This window comes from Aspergillus sclerotioniger, assembly GCF_003184525.1.
Source record: "Aspergillus sclerotioniger CBS 115572 chromosome Unknown BO94scaffold_6, whole genome shotgun sequence".
Lineage (NCBI taxonomy): Eukaryota > Fungi > Ascomycota > Eurotiomycetes > Eurotiales > Aspergillaceae > Aspergillus > Aspergillus sclerotioniger.
Window position 1 is genome coordinate 1,031,266 of NW_020290996.1, and position 19,503 is coordinate 1,050,768.

Consider the following 19,503-nt stretch of genomic DNA (forward strand, 5'->3'; position numbering starts at 1 on the left):
AAGGCAGACTGTCCATTTGATTAGAGATCTTACGTGGTGACTGGTGACTTGTGCATGCAGATGCATCACATCTTCCCCTCTTTTCCCGCCGTTATCCCATGACATCACCGGGAAAATCACGTGAGGCACACACACTAAAACCGCCGGCAAAATTCTCTGCGAGTTATTTTCACCCAACAACCCTGCCGGGAATGGCTATATGAAGCCATATTAACCGGCAGTTGGCTGTCATGCTCAGCTCAATGATGTGCTTATGCTTATGCTTGAGCTTACGCTTACGATGTACCTACTCGACTGGTACACCATTCTCATTAAGCCAGTAAAATGGTTTACTGGGTATTAATGTTTCTGTTTATCGGCGGGAAAATCGACTATCATTTAATTCCATTTATATGATGAATAATTTTTAATGGTAGATCCTGTTTTCAAACATGGACATGATCATTGATACACTGAAAATTCTGATAATGGATTGATTGATATGGTGCTTGTTGTCTGGGTTGCTTTGCTAGTTTAGTGTGGTTCAATGGAAATATTCATTTCAAAGTTTGAAAATCTCTTGGACGTCCTTCGATTAATGTAGTTGTACAATTGCACCATCAATTAGACCCCTTTTCTTCCCGACTTTCCTCCAGTGCTTGCTGCACCCATGAAGACTGCGACTCTGTCCTCTTCGCCCGGGGCGTGGTGGTGGTACTCGATGCGGATTGTGCCTCGCGACGAGCGGTGTGAATTGAACTGATGCAGTAGGATCCTAGAAGCAGCGCCATGGTGAAGGCGGCTATGGGGGCATTCAAGGACTGTTGTTCATTGGGTTCATGTTAATAAATATGGATAATGAAACGCTACAATTGATCGCTTTGGACATCCTGTTCGGGAAAATATATACTGTCATGACCCGACTACACCTATCTCGATAGTAAGAAAGAAAATAATGACTCACCCCCGATGATCGGCCTAGAGTCTTTCCGGCCATAGTTGATTATTATCTCTGAATCTGGCGGGAGACCCGTGCCTTTGTTGTTGGCTAGAAGAGCACCTCGACCAAGGCAGTCCGTACATACACAGTACTAACTTGATATCCTCTAGAGTAAGCCCGGGCCGGGATAATCCGAGGGATTATCAGATGGAGGGCGAGCCGATAAGCCCATCCTTACGATACCGCCCGCCGCGGTTGTTCGTACGGCTTGGTAATCGCGCCTGCAGGAGTTCCCGTTGGCCGAACTGCCGGGCGGACCCAGAAGTCCCTCGACCCTGGCGATGAATGCCACGCCCAGATAACAGCAAAGCTCAGGGAGATTAGTACTTATTGCTCCAACGTGTCCTGACTCCCGGTCAATCAGATCCGTCTCTCCCCAAGATTCCCGACAAATCACCACCGCCCTACGCACTTACCCACCGGTTCGCCAACGTCATTGCCTATCTCCGACCGACTCCGAGGCCGGTTCCGCGGAGGCGACGGGGTTTCTGGAAATCGCCTAGCGCCGGTGAATAAGACGGCCTAGTCGAGCCCCCCCAAGAAACCATAATTAATCAATCGCAACTATCAATCTTTCATCACATCACTTCGCTTCTTCCCCCCACGCCTTCACCCTATCTTCATCCCCAATATACCCTTTTAATCACCACTCAACTCCCCTCAATCACACACAACCATGTTCCGTCGTCTCGTCACCGTTGTTCCTCGCTCCGGCGTTCTCGCGCCTCGCACCATCACCCCGGCCGTCTCCGGCATCCAGCAGACTGTGAGAGCCACTGTTGCTCCCCAGCAGCGCAGAGGATACCATGAGAAAGATATGTCCATCTACCTGTGAAATTCTGATATAAATGAGGAAAATACTGACTATCCATGAACTGTTGGACCACTACTCCAACCCACGTAGGTAGACCCATACATTTATCCCTCGACAGCATCTCCAACATCAGAATCCATCCCATATTCACGCAGCGCATCATCGCCATCAAGCAGAACCAAAAAATACTGATCCAAAATCAACAGGTAACGTTGGCTCGATGGCCAAGTCCGTGGACGTTGGCACCGGTCTCGTCGGTGCTCCGGCCTGCGGCGACGTCATGAAGCTCCAGATCCGCGTCGACAAGGACACCCACAAGATCAGCGACGTCAAGTTCAAGACTTTCGGCTGCGGTAGTGCTATTGCTAGCTCAAGTTATTTGACCGAGTTGGTTCGCGGTATGACCCTCGATGAGGCGGCCAAGATCCGCAACACGGATATCGCCAAGGAACTGTGCTTGCCTCCTGTTAAGCGTACGTTTCTACCTACCGCCCTCCCAAAAAAAGAAAAGAATAGAAGATAGGAATTATCTGGAAATGCATATGTACTAACGACTGAATGGAACAGTGCACTGCTCCATGCTTGCCGAAGACGCCATCAAGTCCGCCATCTCGGATTACTACACCAAGAACCCTCGCGCCCAGAAGACCGATCTGTCGGGCACGGGCGCCTCGATCCCTCAGGTGCAAGTGGAGGTGGAGCAGACTAGCAGTGCCACTGCCTAGATCTCCCACGCTCTACAAGTTCCCCTAGATTGAAAACCGTGAAAAATTCAAAACGATGAAAAAAAAAGGTGCAAAAGTCGGGGGCTTCGGATACGGATACAGATACCATGATTCCCGCTGATTGATTGATTAATTGATTGATTCCTGGAGAGAGAGAGATGATAGCAGAATGATACACTGCAGTGGGGTCGAGTGAGTGTGAGCGTGATAAAATGTTCGGATGGATCGAACGAACACGTTGTGATTCCCACAAATAGCTTGGACAGGACTCGGAATTTTCTTTTACATGTTTCTTTTGTCTCTCAATAATGATGTATAGCATTTCACTTACTGGTTTCGTTTTCTTCTTTTTTTTTCTCAGCAACGCAAGACAAGGCAATGCAGGACGGAATCGTTGCTTGTTCGAATTATACATATACAACTTGAATCCAAGATGACTCGAATAAGACAACTCCCCCCTCTTTACCAAACACCCATATTACATACTACCTGATAGTAATCAATTCGTATACTACAGTGAATAAAACAATTATCTGATTCGCCACCCACTGACATCATGCCATGCCATCCATATCAAGCCATCCATACCATGACGCAAGAACCCGATCTGATAATCCTTCTATATACATACTAATACTTTAGTACCTACATAGTACATAGTAAATTACTAAGGTACCTACCTATAGGGCTGAAACAATAAGCTTAAAAAAATCCTAGCGTGATCTGATAAGGCTGTAGAGGTGAGATCATACGATCATACGATGTGCTAAGGACTATTCTGGATATGGAAGGGCGGGTGTGTGGGAATTTCTCGCAGGGTACCTAGTACCTACTTACCTCCCCCCCGCTTTCCTGGTTCTGATGTGCAGGTAGGTGTTAGTGTAAAGTAGGGTTGATATTGATAATGCAGTTTTATTTAAGTTAATTGGTTGGGTAGTTGGTTGGTCCGTAGGTAGTCAAATATGGGGATATAAGCAATAGCTAGTCAAGGAAAATTCTATATAGATAGATAGATATAAAAATAGATGGGTAAGTATACAGCTTCTTTTGCAATATATAGCAAAAAACAAAGCAGGTCTAACAACAATATGAATAAAAGAAAAACGCCAGTGCACAACACCACATGCATGCCATGCCATGCCATGCCGTCTAGTCAATATCAAAATTACTTACATACTGCACGGATAAAAGATAGAAGGAAAGATGAAAGGGGGTGAAGGAGAATATACAAATAAGGATCAAACGAACCCAAACCGACTCTTTAGGGCCAACAAAGTCTCATAGACCGATAACTTCAACTCCACGCGTAGATATCCCGTCCAGGCGCAGAGGAAGCGCCAGAAGTTGCGCGGGCGGAGGAGGCCGCCGGATTCGTGGACCGAGTCTATTTGCTCTTCGAAGACAGTGCGGGTGGCGTAGCGGGCGAGGATTAGAAAGGTGCGCACGGGGCCTTGGCGGGTGTGCAGGTTCTCGTCGAGGCTGCGGGCTGGGGGCTGTTAGATGGAGATAGTGAAGTGGTGGAGGGTGGTGGATGACTTACTCAGGTCGTTGGTCTTGAGGATCAGCAGGATGATCCGGGGTACTTGGCCCAGTAGTTCAACGAGTTGTTGTAGTAGACCATCTGCTAGAGAGCCCGACATGCTGTCTCGCTCGGCCGATGTCCGGGCCGATGTAATGTCCTTGTTCTTGAGCACCATGTAGTCGCGGCCGGTGATGGCGCTGGCGAAGAGAGGGAACTGCTCGTCCGTGATACCGGCAACCTTGCGGGCGTACTCGCGCATGCGAGGTAGGTCGGATTCGATCACGGCCAGCCAGAGCTTAGCGTAGTTGCGGCGAAGGTCCTGGGGAATATCGCGGTATAGGCCGTGGTCGTAGAGGACGATGTCGAAGTTGTGCCGACGGCGGTTAGGGTTCAGACGGATGGCGATGTTGCCGCCGTGGGGATCGCAGTGCAGGGGCGCGTTGTCACCGAAGATCATCTCGTTGAAGATGTGTGCCAGAGCCGCGGAGACTTCGTCGCGGTCAATGTGGTTCGAGTCGAGGAATTCCAGATCGTCGGGTCGTCGTCCGGAGATGAACTCCATGACCAGGATACGTTTCTGAGACCACATAACTGGCTGGCGTTAGCATGTACACTCGCGTATTAAGACTATTCAGACCGCATACCTTCAGGGATAACCAACGGAGCATCCGAGTGCTTCTTGAAGTACTCGCTCGCCCGCGTGGCATTCTCGGCCTCCATCCGGAAATCCAGCTCCTGGGGCAGAGACAGGTCCATTTCCCGCGAGAGCCATTCCAGATCATATTCCGGGAAGAATCGTTTCAGCATCGAGAAAGTAAACCGAGTCAACGCCAGGTCCAAGGGTACCCATTCCGCCAGCGCCGGATGCTGCACTTTGACCGCGACCTTCTGACCCGTCTCCTTCAGCGTACCGATATGCACCTGCGCCAGAGAAGCAGCACCAATGGGTTCCGGATCGAAAGACGAAAACAGCTCGTCGATGGGACGTCCCGTATCGGCCACGAACATTTTCTCAATAGATTCAATCGACGATACGGGGCATTTGTCCTGGAGTGGGATGAACGTTGTAGTCCATTCAATCGGAAGCAGATAACCCATGCTACTCAAGTGTTGTCCCAGTTTGATAAAGATTGATCCATTCTTCTCGAGAACCCGTAGAGTCCGTTCCGCGCAACGTTTGTGGCAGGCTCGAATCGCATCGCTCCGTTCCTCCGGCGTGGAGGTTTCTTGCTTGAGAGTCACCCGGTAACTAGTAGATCGTATGAGTACGTTGCACCGAGAGGACCAGGCCATGTCTGCTTGCCACTTACTCATTGATGCAAACCGCCAATGTGCCCACCACTCTTCCTGTCCTCGCCGCCGCACGGTAGAGATGCTGGACTTGATCCGAGAACACCACCGCTCCAACGACAATTGTACCCCCAATCACAGCATACTTAATGACCTTGCGGCGCGATTGACCCGAGCCGGACTGTTTCCTGTCATGTTGTTCTGCTTTTGGCGACTCGAATAACGGAGACGTGCGGGTGGCATAGGTGGCCCGGGGTACGGAAGGGGCGAGACGGCCGGTGAAGCGCTGCGAGCATAGAGCGGGAGACGATGCAGTCGAGCTGGAGATCAACCGACGGGGGAGAAACACCGTCGGAGCAGCATTGGCAGAAGGGATAGCGAGGGAAGGCTTCGAAGAGGATCGTATGACCGCCGCGGGATCAAAATTGGAAGCCCGCAGCGGAATGCGGAGCGCCGCCCTCATCCCGATCACCAACAACGCCGTCTGGAGAGCGACCACAAGTCGAGAGCAGCAGTGAACCGGACGGCGTGATCATTCGTGCCAGCACGAAGCCCTCGGGACGAATGTAGGGGGAGAGGAACTGGAGGGGGAGGTTGCGGCGGCGAACTTGCAGAAGTGGCCGCGGCGCATTTTCGTCGCACTTCCTGACCGGAGCCGATCATCCCCGTTGCCGCCACCTCGATTTTAAGACTCTGTCAGGTACAACTAGATAGCATCCTTTCGACATGCACATGGACAACACAACCCAAGATCCCCGAATGTATGTTCTCAACGAATATCTACACAGGCCATCCCCCCTTCCTATACCCGAAACCAGCCTGAGATCCTATTCCAACCCACTGGGCCATCCCAGCGCGGACCCACAAATGAATGTATACATATGTAAAGCAAAAGATCCCCAATACTCCATCCTATGCAATGCAACTACACCGTGCCAATTACTGCTAGCCTTCCCTACCAAGGATATTAAGAGGCCCAATCTGCATCAGTATGCGTCGGCCGCCGGCGTTGCGGGAGGATGGACCGTCGACGAGATAGTGAGCTCGATGGTCGGGACTCTTCCTCGGCCAACAGTTCCACTTGTGATAGCCTGTTGACGACTCCTCGGGACAGCCGGTTTCTTGATGGACCGGCGCTGCCATTGAGTCCGGCCGAGAGACCAGGCCCCGTCCCATCTCGGCTTCCGGGTCGCATTGCCAGCGCAGAACTGCTGAGAGAGGGCCGCGGGTGCCGTTGGCTTTCCCGCCCGTCGAAATACGCTTTCGGTTGACTGAACCGATTGATTTGTGGGGTCGCTGGGGCGGACTGGTTCGCAAGGTAGCCGGGGGGTGTGGTGGAAGTGCTCTTGCGCCTCATGCCGGGTTTGCGTTTCTCGAGGCTGAACGCTTCGCTCTTCTCATTGGACTGGATGAGCTTGCCAGCCATGTCTCGGACCAGAATGGCTGGATCGTGCTCCAATTCTCGGATTGCCTCCAAAAGACCATATTTCGCAAGTAGCCCGCCTTGCTCTTCGCTGGAATCGCAGATGCTCGATATAATGCGGAGAAGGTTCAGCCGGACGGCCGCCTTGTTATGGTGTAGCTTCTGTCCTATCCTCATGAACAGATCGGGTCGCGCGAACGTCGACGCAATCGGCGGACTCAGTCTCAGAAGTTTCTGCAGCGGCTCAAGGATGTTCTCAAAGGCATTGGCCTTGGAGACAGTCAGGCATCGGACAATAGAATCCGTAAATGACGTCTTGTCATAGCGGTTGTCCAATAGGTGCTCCTCAACCTTGGCCGTTTCTTCCTGGAGCCTGCTCAAAGTTAGCCCGAACCCACGTCACACGAGAAATATACATACCAAGTGAAGATCGCGTCCAAAGCAGTCACCTGCCAATACGGATCAGAGAGCAGAGAGATGTAAAAAGCGAGACCCTTGTTGCGCCATAACTCACGGCGTCCGACTTTCCCGGAGTGTGCCATGTCACAGAGAATCGGCAACGCAAACTCCTTGAGCGGCCGCTCGGTTTTCACGATCTTCTGAAGAAGCGGTACGATACCATTCAGGGCAGCGTCCTCTTGGCGGGACTTGTTCAGACGACACATATTGTAGATGGTGTTCAGAATCTGATTGGAGACTTCGCGGAAGTGCGGCCGTTTGATGGTCGACCTCAGCAAGTCCGTCAGCACATCGATGGCGTTGGAATTCTGCAGGGAGTCGAGTGTCGTGGACAGCATCGACAAGTTTTTGATGAACTTCAACATGGTAATCTGGTGCGCGGGCGTCATCCTCTTCAGCTCTTTCAAAACCCCTGGAGGAATGTTAGCAGCATGTTAGCGGGGATGCACCTGGTTTCTTACTATGCAGCACTGTCCGCTCGGCTACCATCACCTTGACATGATTCTCGGCCTGCGAGAAGATGAAGAAAATGTTTGCAATCCGACCCTCAACAATCTCAGCCAACTCTCCCTCTTCGTCCAACACTCGGCTCAAAACGAGGGACAGGGGATCCAAGACAGAGTTGCGAGACAAAATCCTGCAAAAGTCATTTTTGGGCGTCGATCCCTGTAAGTCAAAAACGCTCCAGATACCGTTCACTCCAATGAGAACAAGATCGCGCTCATCTTCGTAGTCATCTTCCAAGAACTCGACCAAAACGTTGAGACCTCCTGCACTGACAAACATCTGCAGTGTAAGGGTGGACGTTTGATACATCTGCTGCACGAAGGCTGCAGCCTCCAGTCGAATTTCTCGCGGATACTTCTTAGAGGCGAACTCGTTAATAATGGGTATCCCTCCAACGAAGCAGAGGTTTTCTTGGATCTCATAGTCATTGAAGATGATGGCGTTGACAATCCGTAATAAGCACAAGACAATGTCGCGGCGACGGCACATATCCAGAATTTCTAAAATAGGCAGCATTCCGTGAGCGCTCATGATAATATTCTTCGTCTCCGGAAGATCACAGAAGACGGTCAGTAGCTGATCCGAGATTTCTCCAAGCACATCTTCGTCTTGAGAAGTCTTCAGCGAGCTGACAAGACCCTCGACTTGGCCCCGGAGCCGAGCATATTTGTCACGCGCGATGTTGGCTTCCAGGTCCATCTCATCGAGTCCTTCCTCGAGTTGGGCGAACGGGTCATCTTCGTCGTCTTGATCCCCGAGCCATGAATTATTCGATAACTTCGAGTTTAGCATCAGCGTACTCCGATCAGAACTTTCATCGCTTTCGGGCTTGTCTAGGGCAACCTCATCAGCTCCGAGAATATCAGAGAAATCCTCATCGCGTTCGTTTTCGGCGAATTTCTGAATTTCGATTGCCGACCGGTGACGCTTGACAGATATCCGCTTTCTGAGCTGGGGCTGATGATCTTCCTCATGCTCCGGTAATGCTTGATACCGGACTACCTCCTTCGAAGGCGAGGGAAATGACACATCACTGTCCTCCTCGTCGATTTCCTGAGACTTGTTAGAGGGCTGTGTGTGATATAAGTGAGGTTCAAGCTTACTTGGAAAGCACTTAGTTTATCATCCAAAACATCTTCGTTTGCAGAGATAAGATCGGAATAATCTTCAACTGAGTTTTCCTTGAAATAAGACGTCGGGCGCTGCGGTCTTAATGGTGGCACAGGGGTCTGGAGAATAGGTACATTAGGGTGCATCGCAGATATTGTGGCCTTTGTCTGGGGGGGCATGTTTTCCCCAGTCGGTTTGGCCGAATAAGGACGAATCGTCCGGAGAGGATCTGATTCACCAGGCTGCTGAGTGAAAGGATCGTCAAAGTCGTCAAAGCCGTCATCTGACCTCAAGACTGTACCATCCAGTGACGCAAAGGCCTTCAGTTTTTCAGAGGAAAGCATCCCTCCGAAGTTGTCCTGTGGCCGGAGGTGAGGTAGCTGTAACGCGCTGGGGGAAATAGCAGTAGCAAAGTCATCATCCCAATTGTCTTCTTCCGTGGAGTCCGGCGAGCGGAATCGATCTGTCACATGCTTGGAGACCGGGCTTGGAAGTATATCCTTCGTTGGCGTGTACCGAGATGGCGCCATATCCGGGCGCAAAGGAGCAGCGCCCTGAGTATCATACCTGTACGGTTTTCGTAGGGTTCCAGTGTCAGGAGAACGGAGAGCTTCGTTCCATTCCTGGACACTCTTGACCGCTTCCTCATACTCGGTGGATTTCTTGGGAACCACAGAATCGGACCTGCGAGCATTGACTATCCAGGGGTGTTTGAGGAGCTTCCTCGCGGAGACACGAAGGTTAGGGTCCTTTTGGAAGCATTGCATCAAGAAGTCTTTGACAGCCTGCGGACTAGTCAGATGCGAAAAACATGAATAAGAGATGAAACTGACCGGAGAAGCACCCTGGGGAAGAGCAGGGTGGTCGTCATTGACAATACGGAATAGAGCCGGCATGGGCTGAAGATTGTAATAAGGTGGCTTTCCCTCCAGAAGCTCGATCACGGTACAACCCAGACTCCAGATATCCGAAGCGGTCGTGGCACCGGAAAGTTCAATCACTTCTGGAGCCATCCAGTAGGGCGTCCCGACAACACTGGATTCGCTAAGCCCAGTGGTTCTGCTGGCTACACCGAAATCTGCAAGCTTAACAAGACCTTCCTTGGTGGTGAGGATATTGGCTCCTTTGATATCTCGATGTATGACACCTTGCTCATGCAGATACAAGAGACCATGGAGGACCTGGGACATGTAGAGACCGACCAAATTTTCTGGAAAGCGACCAAAGTTCTTTGCGATAGAGTGTAAAGATCCATTCTCACAATATCTATCTCGTTAGTTGAATCCAAATATTGCTGGTACTGGGCACGGGACTCACTCGAGTATGATATTTAGAGTTTCCACAGACTTCACAAACCCCTGGTACTTCACAATATTGGGGTGCTGCAACCACAGGTCAGCTCGGGAGGCTCACGAACAGTATAAGTCGCATCTTACATCCAGGTTCTTCAATAGATCGATTTCCAACTGTCGCAATGGTGTTAGCGATAGCACCCCAACGAACGACTCGGGGGGTTACCATTATCACTCGTAGTTCGCTCTTTGGCAAATCTGCCAATTTGATTTGCTTCACAGCGACTGTTTCACCAGTATTCCAATTAAGTGCCCTATAGACCGACCCAAATGCGCCTTTACCGAGGCAGTCGCCCAATTGCTTCATTATGCCAACGTTAGCGATTATGCCCCCGGGGCCATAGGGGTAATATCCGTACATAATCCTTAAGCTCCGCGACATCCTTCGCGGAGGATTTGACTACCCTATCATCCTTTGGCTTATCTTGTTTCGACGGGCTGGAACCGAGTCTCGTAAGTCGTGTTTTGGCTGGAGTGCCGGGCGTCTTGGAAGGCGGCGGCAGCCCCTCACTGGCTTCGCTGGATCGGGAGACCATGGTCGCGCAGGTGGATCGAGATCCCTTTCGTATCGAGCCCGCTAATCTCAAGCACGTTGTCTCCGACAGCTGTAGACTCAGATGGCGAGGGGACGGGTGGAAAAGGCAGGCGCCAGGGGACCGATCGGATCGTTCATGTCAGCACGATCTAGTATCGAGCGATCAAGCTTGTCAGTAAATTCCAGGCACGTACGAGATAGAGTAGAGAAAGAGCCGAGTTGAATACCGCCGGCGTATGGCATGATCACGGTTGGTAGAAACATACAGAGAGGATCCTTGTTCTCGCACCCAGAGAGCCGCGTCCGCTGCACGCGTCTCTACACATCGAATTTCCCCTCCAAAGCAAAATCGATCTTCAGCTGGTTAGTGAGTCTCGCGGATTTCAAGTCGGGCCTTGGGAAAGGGCCGAAGAGGATTCACTTACTTGCGGTGCCTGCCGGAGCAAATGCAGAATAGGCGGATGTTTTGAACTTTCCTTTTCGCTTTTCTCCACAGGCCACCAGCTGGCTTGGGCCATGACGCAGCGCCCGGCCGCTGCTCCATCTCCGATCAGCCTTATCAGACCCGAGCTGGATTACATTAAGTAGATAGCCAGCAATGATTTTAGCATAGATATAAGGATGCGATGCAATCTACATTTGTAAACTAGAGTCATTACGCCGATGGTCTACAAACAGTCCTCGGAACAACATATCGATTCCATTACTCATGCATGCTATATACAGGTACGCCAAATGCTGCTGATGGAAAGGGTATCTCTGTCAGTAGAGGTCATTTACTTGTCGCCGTAATTTATGTTTGCTTTTGTGCCTCACGAAGAAGACGAAGAACGTCTGACGCCAGATAAAGGCTGCCCGCGATGACCAGCGAACCGCCACGGGCTTCCTCGCAGGCCCAGTTGATAGCGGCAGGAATATCATCCCCAAAGGTCTGGACTTGCCCGATTCCTGCGATCGACTGGATACACGACACTATCTCCTCTGGATCATTTGCCTTAACCCACGGCATGCCATCAACGGGGCCGAATGCAGTGATCGCAACTCGATCGCCGGCCTTGATTATGGAATGGAACAAGGAAACAATATCCTTGCCACGGGATGCCGCGATGACCCAGGTGACGTTCCCCCCTTGTGGACGCAGTTTGCGGTCCACATATTCTCCAAGAACTTCAGCCGACTGTGTATTATGCGCACCATCCAGCAGAACAGGCTCCTCACGAGCCGCCAAGGGTTTCAAAGCGATCTTCTGCAGGCGCCCCGGCCACTCCACCTTTGACAGTTGTGGAACGAGCGCATCGACGTCGATCTCAGGACGGGACCGGAGCAGGGCAAGTTTGAGAGCCGAAACAGCACAGGACATGTTTGCGCGCTGGTGGGGCTGTAGATCGAGAGTAGCGAAGAGCTGGCTAAGCGATGGCGAATGGTTATCCGGCACATTAGGACGTGTGTAAACCGCATCGATCTTGAGTTCCTTGATGCGATCTTCGAGAGTCCGAATCACTTCCGTCGAGTTGGTGCCGTCAATGACACATGGAACTCCTGGCTTCAAGATCCCCGCCTTTTCCTTTGTAATTTGTTCGATGGTATCACCAAGAAGGGACTGGTGGTCCAGACCGATCTTCGCGATGACCGAAACCAGAACGTCGGTCAAGATGTTGGTAGCATCCAGGCGACCGCCCATCCCGACCTCCACCACCCCGATGTCGACCCGCTCATGGTTAAAGATCTCAAAGGCAGTCGCAGTCAGTAGCTCGAACTCGCTTGCACCGATGCCTAGTGTTTGATCTCGAAGCTTGACTCTCGCTTCAATCTGCCGGAAGAGCGACTCTTGGACGACTTTTTCGCCGATGGTGATGCAGTCCCATCGGTCGATCAGATGAGGGGAGGTAAAGCGCCCACAGCGAACTCCGCCCGCCGACAACAGGTGCGATAGATAGGCGCTGATCGAGCCTTTGCCATTGGTGCCAGCAATATGGATGGCCTTCCAAGTCAGCGGGGTCTGCTGGAGCAGGCGGACTATCCGACTAAGACCGAGTTCAATCATGCCTCCAACTGTGCGATGATTGATGAATGGATGGGGAAAATCCTCATGATCAGGAGGTGATGAAGGACGAGGATGTCATGGAGGAAGAGTGTTATCTCTCGAGGCTCCAGAAAATGGCGCCGATCCGGAGAGTTGCCCGCGGGATTCGAGAAGATAATCGGAGAGCTGTCAGGTGCTCCGATAAGGATTGATGCCTGAGGCTGCTAGACGCGAGGGTAGTACGGTCGAGTACGGTAAGCATGTTGCCACCGGTGGCAGCGATGAGGTGGTATCGAATCGGTCCATGGGAAAGTCAATTGCATTCGATTCGATGAATGGCTTTGTAGGGTGAAACCTCATGCGATGGTGGATAACCAGCACTTGACCACTGTCAGTCAGTTAGTTACTCTGTAGTCTATTAGTGGTCGTACTCGAATGTACGCAGGTGACCCCGGCGCCACCTCATCCAGCCACCCACCAGCGAAAATGCCCCAATGTTGCGAAGGAAAAGCCGCGGCGCTACGCCGGGAAGCCTCAGGCGCGAAATCTCTTCGCCTCCGCTTTTTACCCTTACGAGGAAAAACCAAGTCTCGCCCTTCTCCATCAACAACTCGCCTTGGTCGCTGTCCCCGCAATCTGGCCCTCCCCCATTTAAAGCCTCGCGTCATTCCCGGTTGCTCTGGATGTGGCTATCTTTCTAAACCCCTTTCGCCTGGACAGTCCCTCTGTTGTCTTTTTTGCATTATCTAGCCATGGGTATTCCGTGAGTCCGCCATCTCTGCTCTGCTCGCACTGCACTCGTCGCCGTCGGCACTCTACACGCTGCTCCATTGGCCTAGCGCGTACGGAACGGCTGTCATGACTGACTGACATATGCAGATTGTTCTGCGAGGCTTCCTCGACCGATGCTTCCAAGAACAATCCCGCCAAAGACTCATGTGCCGTTGCACGCTCCGCAATCCGTCGCCAGCCTACGGTTCGCCGTGCTTCGCGTTATGGTTCCGCCTTGCGCAGCGCAACTCTCCGATCGCCTTTCCCCCGTCCGCTAGTGGATGAGATTGAGCGCGAGGCCAGTGGTCTCCAGCGTCATGTACGCTCTCCGCTTTCGAACTCAAGTACCGCCGATGACCCATTCGATCTAACTAGCGGCATCCTGGATCCCGGTCGACGCGAATCGGGCCAGCGACTGCTGAACGATGCGCTCCGCCATGGCCGCCCAGGTCAGCGCCTAAGGATTCCGCGCAGTTCGGCCTTGCCCGATCTATACCGCCCGTCGCCAGGGGATGACGCGAACAACCGGTCGGACCTGGTTCATCCCCCATTCACACCGCGGTTTGCTCCTGCGATCGCGTACCATAGGACTGCGTCTCCGCAAATGCGCGCAGATGGCGCCCGTCTGTCACCGTTTATTCGACCAGATGGATTTGGAGGGGATATCTCTGTCGCAGCGGCCTTTCCTTCGCTACGACGAGTCGGTGAACGATCGATCACCGAGGCGAGCCGTCCCAATCGCGAGTCTGCTGTGGATGGTCTTGGTGATCGACAGAGAAGCCTGAGCCCGGATGATGACCATGCTAACGATGCATGGGAGACGCTTCTTACCACTATCACGCCGGATACAAACCTTCCCAGCGCAGATTCCTCCTTCACGTCCGCGTCTGCCTCTGGAACGAATGCCTCGACGATTGGGACGGCTAGAAGCTCTGCAACCTCGTTGCAGAGCATGACCAACCCCTTGGACTCGGGCGCGGGGACCGTGCAGATGGTGCTCGATCCATACGCGGAGTTTCTCCATCCCTGCGACTATCCAAGCTCCAGCGATTCGGATAGTGATTCCGAATCGGGGATCTCCCAGCAGTCGTTGTTCCGACGGTACCGTCGCATTCGCCAGATGGAATCTTTGAGACGGGCACAGCACCTGCAGTCGACGATGAGCAACCACCCTCCGATACCTACCATATCCTTTGCATTTTCTGACTCCTCTTCCACCGACCCAGATTTGCAGCAGATGCAAGCCATTCTTGATCGACTTGCGCGACGCGAGGATATCCCAGATGAGTGGTGGGCGGCAGCTGGACTGTCCCGCACCCTTGGCCGCCGGCTCGGCATACCCGATGACTCTAATGACACGGATAGCGTGGATGGGCGGCTACGGCCGCGGTGACTTGGTTATTTTCTGTCAATGTGTTAGATACCGAGCTTAGTTCATTGGCCATTGTGCTTTAGCGGGGATCTTGTTTGGCGTTGGGTGTCCTCAGCCAGGTTCAGCTGAATTAGGGCCGGAAACCGTTTCGGATGGGATGTTGGCTTGGGATTAGTGAACCACTGTACTTGTATTGATTGGCTTGAATGTATTTTGAAATAGGGGTGCAGTGTAGTAGTGTGTTGACTGTTGAGTTGTGTAACTCCGTAACGGGGCAGAGTTGCAGCCGGGACATGTGACCAAGTACTGGCCAGTTCCTCGGACCATCCCGCCCGGGAAACCAGTTCTGACCAAGCCGGTCATTTACGGCGCTACGTAGGAAAGAATCCCCAGGTGGAGTTTATGCTATGTAGTACCGCGGCTGTCAATTATCAAAACAGCAGCAAACACGGTGCCTGGCGGTCCCCTGTGACGTATGCTGGGCCGGCCGGAGTCCATGCGAGAGTCCCCACTCTGACGACAGCCCCGCCGACTTATTTATCCATCGGCCGCCGAGCTTCACGGCCAGATCTCTACGGTTGTTCATCATTGACACACCGCTGCAACAGCCCCATCTCTAAACGGCGGTTTTCTACCATCCCCTCTATCCAGAACCTTAGAAACCTCCCCCTCTTTGAATGAAAGCACGGACCCAAGCCACACATCTCACTCCTCGATCCATATAACAACCATCTACCTACATCCTCGCCCATACCCCAACCCAACCCAACCCAACCCCAACCCCATATCCCCATCCTCATCCCCATACCCCTCATACCAACCATGGACGACCAAGTCAACCGCCTAGTCGACAAAATCTGGAGTACGTCCATCCCCCATCCCCGATCCCCCATCCCCCTCCCCCCCAATAACACATCGAACCTCATCTAATCCACACCCACCCAGACAAACACCTCGCCACCCCCCAACCACCCGCCTCCTTATCGCCATCAGCGGCATCCCCGGCTCCGGCAAAACCGAACTCGCCCTGACCATGTCCAACCTCATCAACCAGCGTCACCTCCGCCACCACCCCCAACTACCCCAAATCGCCACCCACATCCCCATGGACGGCTACCACCTGACCCGCTCCCAGCTCTCCGCCATGCCAGACCCAAGCTACGCACTCGCTCGACGCGGGGCAGCCTTCACCTTCGACGGGGAGAAATTCCTGCGCCTTGTGCAAGCGCTCCGCGAAGAAATCACGCCGGAGACGCAGAGTCTGTTTGCGCCGAGCTTCGATCACGCGGTGAAGGATCCCGTGGACGACGATATCTCGATTCCGGCGTCGTGTCGGGTGGTGTTTTTTGAGGGGAATTATCTGAGTTTGGATAGGGAGCCGTGGAGAAGTGCGGCGGGGTTGATGGATGAGTTGTGGTTTGTGGAGGTGGAGTTTGGGGTTGCGAGGGAGAGGTTGGTTAGGAGGCATGTTAGGGCGGGGATTGCGAGGGATGAGGAGGAGGCGGGGAGGAGGGTGGATGGGAATGATTTGGTGAATGGGAGGGAGATTGTCCAGGGGAGGTTGGAGGTGCAGGAGGTGGTGGTTAGTAGTTATGATTCTGCGTGGGAGGCGTGAGGGATTAGGTTGATGGTATAGATTATGATGTGATGTGATGTATCCTGGTTTGGCTTGTTCGTTGGGAAATGAATGGGTCATGGAGGGGTTTAGCAATTGGTGAATTAGCATGGGTTAACTTGATATGCGTTAGATTAGATATAACTAGATGATACTATCTAACATGTGCTAGAGAGTATAGATTCTTATTCTTGGTTTCATTTTTCGTGACTTTATTTAGACAAATAGCTCTGAATCTTAGTACATGTCATGACTATCATTGTTTAGCTTCACTTCATCCGGTTTTAATGGCTGCTTAAGCAGCAAAAGCCTGCAAGGCAAAGCAACAATCTCAACGGGAGATATACTACGGCAACCTTGCCCTACCGAATTTCCGACTCGCAGCCAGCGCAGCCGATAATCCAAATTGAGACGAAACCCCATCGATGCGGTGTGTCGAGTTGAGGTTCTTCACCACGACGAATTGATAGCAAGTGGCGCTGCCCTGGCGAGAAGCAATAACCGACCATGCCAGGAAGAGTTCCCAGATCTGTTATATATTAGAGGACGTCATCTGTACGAAGAAGGGTGGTACGTACTCTGAACCACCGCTGGCCATATGTCGCCTTGATCGTCTCCGCATTTCCAATCCAGTTCCGATACCATCTCCAAAGGGTACCGGAGTAATGAACGCCGACGGTATCGATACTATATTTCCGAATTGTCAGTATCTTGCAATCATGACGATAGTGTGTAAACTCACCTTTTGACCTCAAACCCAGCCCGTTCCAGCGCCAACACATAATACCACAACGGGGTGGATGCATCGGCGCCCCGGAAAATATACTTATTCAAATACAATCCCCAAATGAAATCCTCATATTGCCATGCCTGTCGAAGCCCCGACAGCTGAACATACATAGCCCCGTCATCCTTGAGCAGATCGTAACATTGACGGAAGAAGGTCGATAGCTTGCGCACGCCCACATGCTCGCCCATTTCAATCTGCGTGATTTTATCATACTGCATGTGGGGAATATCCCGATAATCCATACACAAGATGCGACTCTGCGATTCGGGAACCCCAGCGGCGCGGAGAGCGTCATTTCCCCAGGCTGTTTGATGTTGGGCGATGGTGAGTCCGGTGACGTTGGCTTTGTAATTGAGACTGGCGAACTTGGCGAGGGTTCCCCATCCGCAACCGATATCCAGCAAAGTTTCGCCTTCTTTCAGGTTGAGCTTCTCGCAGACAATCGCCATCTTATTATCTTGCATTTCCTCGAGGGTTTCTTCCCGGTCAGGGTCGGAGATGATACCGGAGGTATAGACCATGCGGGGACCGAGGAACCAGGCGTAGTGGTCATTGCCAAGGTCGTAGTTCGGACGGATCTGTTCTTCGTCTTGGGATTTGGTGTGGAAGAGGACATCGCGAGCGAAAGTAAGAAGGATGTATTTGAAGAGGTCCCAGGTGAAGCGGAAGTTGGCCCAGTCGTGGCGATGTTCCATGATGTCGAGACAATCGCCGTTGAAATCAACCTGGCCGTCGAGATACATCTCGCAGAAGGTTTGGAGGGGGACCTTGTTCCGACCGTGCCATTTGGTTCGGTCTGCGTTGTTTTTGAACGTGATGTATTCTTCGATTGCTCGACCGGGAAATTGGGTTTTGGTGTTGGTGGGGGGACTGTAGCTAGATGTCCATGTCCAGAAAGCTATGAGAATTGGGAAAAGAGTGATGAGACTGAGGAATATGCCGGTCTTGACGCCGCCGCCCAATGTCCATGTGAGGAGGGCGGGGATTCCTATCAAGGCACTGATCAGGTAGAGATTGGAGAAGGATTCATTTCCGGGGCCGTCTGCTGGGAGAGGAGGGTTGTGGATGGCTGGCGACTATATTTAATTGGTATGCATTCAAGGATTCAAGGGACGAGAGGATGAGACTGACATTGGTTTGAGCTCCGCCAAAAGCCGAGGGCTGAGCTGCAGGAGTGGAAATGAATTTGATGTCGCTGGGGAGGTTAACATTTTTGGGATTTCCGGGAGACATTTTCTTGGTTGTCTCATGGGTGAAGGAATTGAGAAAGGAAATGCGAGATATGGAGGAATAAAGTTGTTGTTTGACGCGGCATTCTTTCGCAACCCGCGGAGGCCGACGGTTGTCCGGGGTGCAGCCGACGTGGTCTGGGCCTAGCCTCCTACGTATGCTCCGCCTGCTCTACATCTTAGCTTCTTTGGACAGTCGGCCCAGCTATTCCTCCTGTATTGGTGATATGAAAGTTCAAGGCAAAGAATACATGCAGATCTGTTCTTGTCTGGCAAGTATTTCTATGATAATAGTCAAGGATCTCCACCATATTGATCATTCTTCTTGGAACTCAAGACAAAGTATACACCCACACACTCACCGTGTCGAAACAAAGACGGTTATTGCTGGCAGGATCCTCCCGGGGGAGAAAAGTGATTTGAAACGTCGCCAAGTTCAAAACAAGGAGATGACTGATGGCAATGGCGGTTTCTGGTTACATTTGAGAGCAGGATCATGCAGGACGCCAGAATATACAAGCCATGACTACTACAGCAAGTTAGCACCAAACATACTAACTAGTAGTAGGATATCTACGGTTAATGCGCAGTGATGAGCAGCAAAAGGCGAGTCACAACCCTGCTAACAAGTACTTATAGACCAGAAAAGAAAAGAACAGATTCCTTAAGTATCAGATAGCAACCAGCATACATATTAGAAGATTTCTTCATGAAGAGATTCTCCCAAGTCCTACTTACTGGGTGTAGCGGTCAGGTATTGCTGTAAATTTCAAGCTATACACGCTAAGCCTCTTATAGGATAGTACAGGTATATATAACGAAGCCACAGGTACAATGAACATGTATCTTCTGGTCAGTATAGCACTGGAGCTGTCTGTGACTTGATTGCCTCGACCAAGACGAAGGCATGACTTGTCTACCAGTTCCAGCGTAGTGATCCGTAGGCAGCGAGCTCACCGCTGCATCGGTACCTAGAGTGGGGCCGGT

General features: G+C 51.9%; 9 protein-coding genes across 9 annotated transcripts; 4 read left to right on the forward strand and 5 right to left on the reverse strand.

The window, feature by feature from the left end:
- Positions 1–479: 479 nt before the first annotated feature.
- Positions 480–1,060, reverse strand: BO94DRAFT_622103 (uncharacterized protein). The gene is made up of 2 exons (XM_025617043.1): positions 944–1,060; positions 480–800 (listed from the first exon to the last, which is right to left on the reverse strand). The coding sequence occupies exons 1-2, from the start codon at positions 974–976 to the stop codon at positions 600–602; spliced, it is 234 nt and encodes a 77-aa protein (XP_025470507.1). The 5' UTR covers positions 977–1,060; the 3' UTR covers positions 480–599.
- Positions 1,061–1,579: 519 nt separating this feature from the next.
- BO94DRAFT_532682 (putative iron-sulfur cofactor synthesis protein (Isu1)) lies at positions 1,580–2,716 on the forward strand. Its single transcript, XM_025611170.1, has 4 exons — positions 1,580–1,794; positions 1,856–1,879; positions 2,000–2,266; positions 2,361–2,716. The coding sequence occupies exons 1-4, from the start codon at positions 1,656–1,658 to the stop codon at positions 2,516–2,518; spliced, it is 588 nt and encodes a 195-aa protein (XP_025470508.1). The 5' UTR covers positions 1,580–1,655; the 3' UTR covers positions 2,519–2,716.
- A 782-nt stretch (positions 2,717–3,498) lies between these two features.
- Positions 3,499–5,915, reverse strand: BO94DRAFT_532683 (ABC1 kinase family protein). Its single transcript, XM_025611171.1, has 4 exons — positions 5,351–5,915; positions 4,685–5,289; positions 4,059–4,631; positions 3,499–4,004 (listed from the first exon to the last, which is right to left on the reverse strand). Exons 1-4 carry the CDS (start codon positions 5,791–5,793, stop codon positions 3,757–3,759), a joined length of 1,869 nt encoding a protein of 622 aa, XP_025470509.1. The 5' UTR covers positions 5,794–5,915; the 3' UTR covers positions 3,499–3,756.
- A 158-nt stretch (positions 5,916–6,073) lies between these two features.
- Positions 6,074–11,151, reverse strand: BO94DRAFT_622106 (serine/threonine-protein kinase). The gene is made up of 11 exons (XM_025617044.1): positions 11,142–11,151; positions 10,983–11,070; positions 10,541–10,865; positions 10,348–10,482; positions 10,266–10,295; positions 10,147–10,211; positions 9,663–10,095; positions 8,823–9,614; positions 7,674–8,772; positions 7,174–7,624; positions 6,074–7,126 (listed from the first exon to the last, which is right to left on the reverse strand). Exons 3-11 carry the CDS (start codon positions 10,715–10,717, stop codon positions 6,298–6,300), a joined length of 4,011 nt encoding a protein of 1,336 aa, XP_025470510.1. The 5' UTR covers positions 10,718–10,865; positions 10,983–11,070; positions 11,142–11,151; the 3' UTR covers positions 6,074–6,297.
- Positions 11,152–11,395: 244 nt separating this feature from the next.
- On the reverse strand, positions 11,396–12,967 carry BO94DRAFT_351327 (dihydrofolate synthase). Its single transcript, XM_025607105.1, has one exon. The coding sequence runs from the start codon at positions 12,758–12,760 to the stop codon at positions 11,510–11,512; it is 1,251 nt and encodes a 416-aa protein (XP_025470511.1). The 5' UTR covers positions 12,761–12,967; the 3' UTR covers positions 11,396–11,509.
- Positions 12,968–13,698, forward strand: BO94DRAFT_351328 (uncharacterized protein). The gene is made up of 2 exons (XM_025607106.1): positions 12,968–13,502; positions 13,619–13,698. Exon 1 carries the CDS (start codon positions 13,175–13,177, stop codon positions 13,487–13,489), a length of 315 nt encoding a protein of 104 aa, XP_025470512.1. The 5' UTR covers positions 12,968–13,174; the 3' UTR covers positions 13,490–13,502; positions 13,619–13,698.
- BO94DRAFT_351324 (uncharacterized protein) lies at positions 13,296–14,978 on the forward strand. The gene is made up of 2 exons (XM_025607104.1): positions 13,296–13,502; positions 13,619–14,978. The coding sequence occupies exons 1-2, from the start codon at positions 13,492–13,494 to the stop codon at positions 14,901–14,903; spliced, it is 1,296 nt and encodes a 431-aa protein (XP_025470513.1). The 5' UTR covers positions 13,296–13,491; the 3' UTR covers positions 14,904–14,978.
- A 329-nt stretch (positions 14,979–15,307) lies between these two features.
- BO94DRAFT_532688 (kinase-related protein) lies at positions 15,308–16,719 on the forward strand. The gene is made up of 2 exons (XM_025611172.1): positions 15,308–15,748; positions 15,828–16,719. Exons 1-2 carry the CDS (start codon positions 15,705–15,707, stop codon positions 16,495–16,497), a joined length of 714 nt encoding a protein of 237 aa, XP_025470514.1. The 5' UTR covers positions 15,308–15,704; the 3' UTR covers positions 16,498–16,719.
- BO94DRAFT_532689 (S-adenosyl-L-methionine-dependent methyltransferase) lies at positions 16,686–18,550 on the reverse strand. The gene is made up of 4 exons (XM_025611173.1): positions 18,419–18,550; positions 17,240–18,363; positions 17,076–17,184; positions 16,686–17,026 (listed from the first exon to the last, which is right to left on the reverse strand). Exons 1-4 carry the CDS (start codon positions 18,518–18,520, stop codon positions 16,844–16,846), a joined length of 1,518 nt encoding a protein of 505 aa, XP_025470515.1. The 5' UTR covers positions 18,521–18,550; the 3' UTR covers positions 16,686–16,843.
- Between the last annotated feature and the right edge of the window lie 953 nt (positions 18,551–19,503).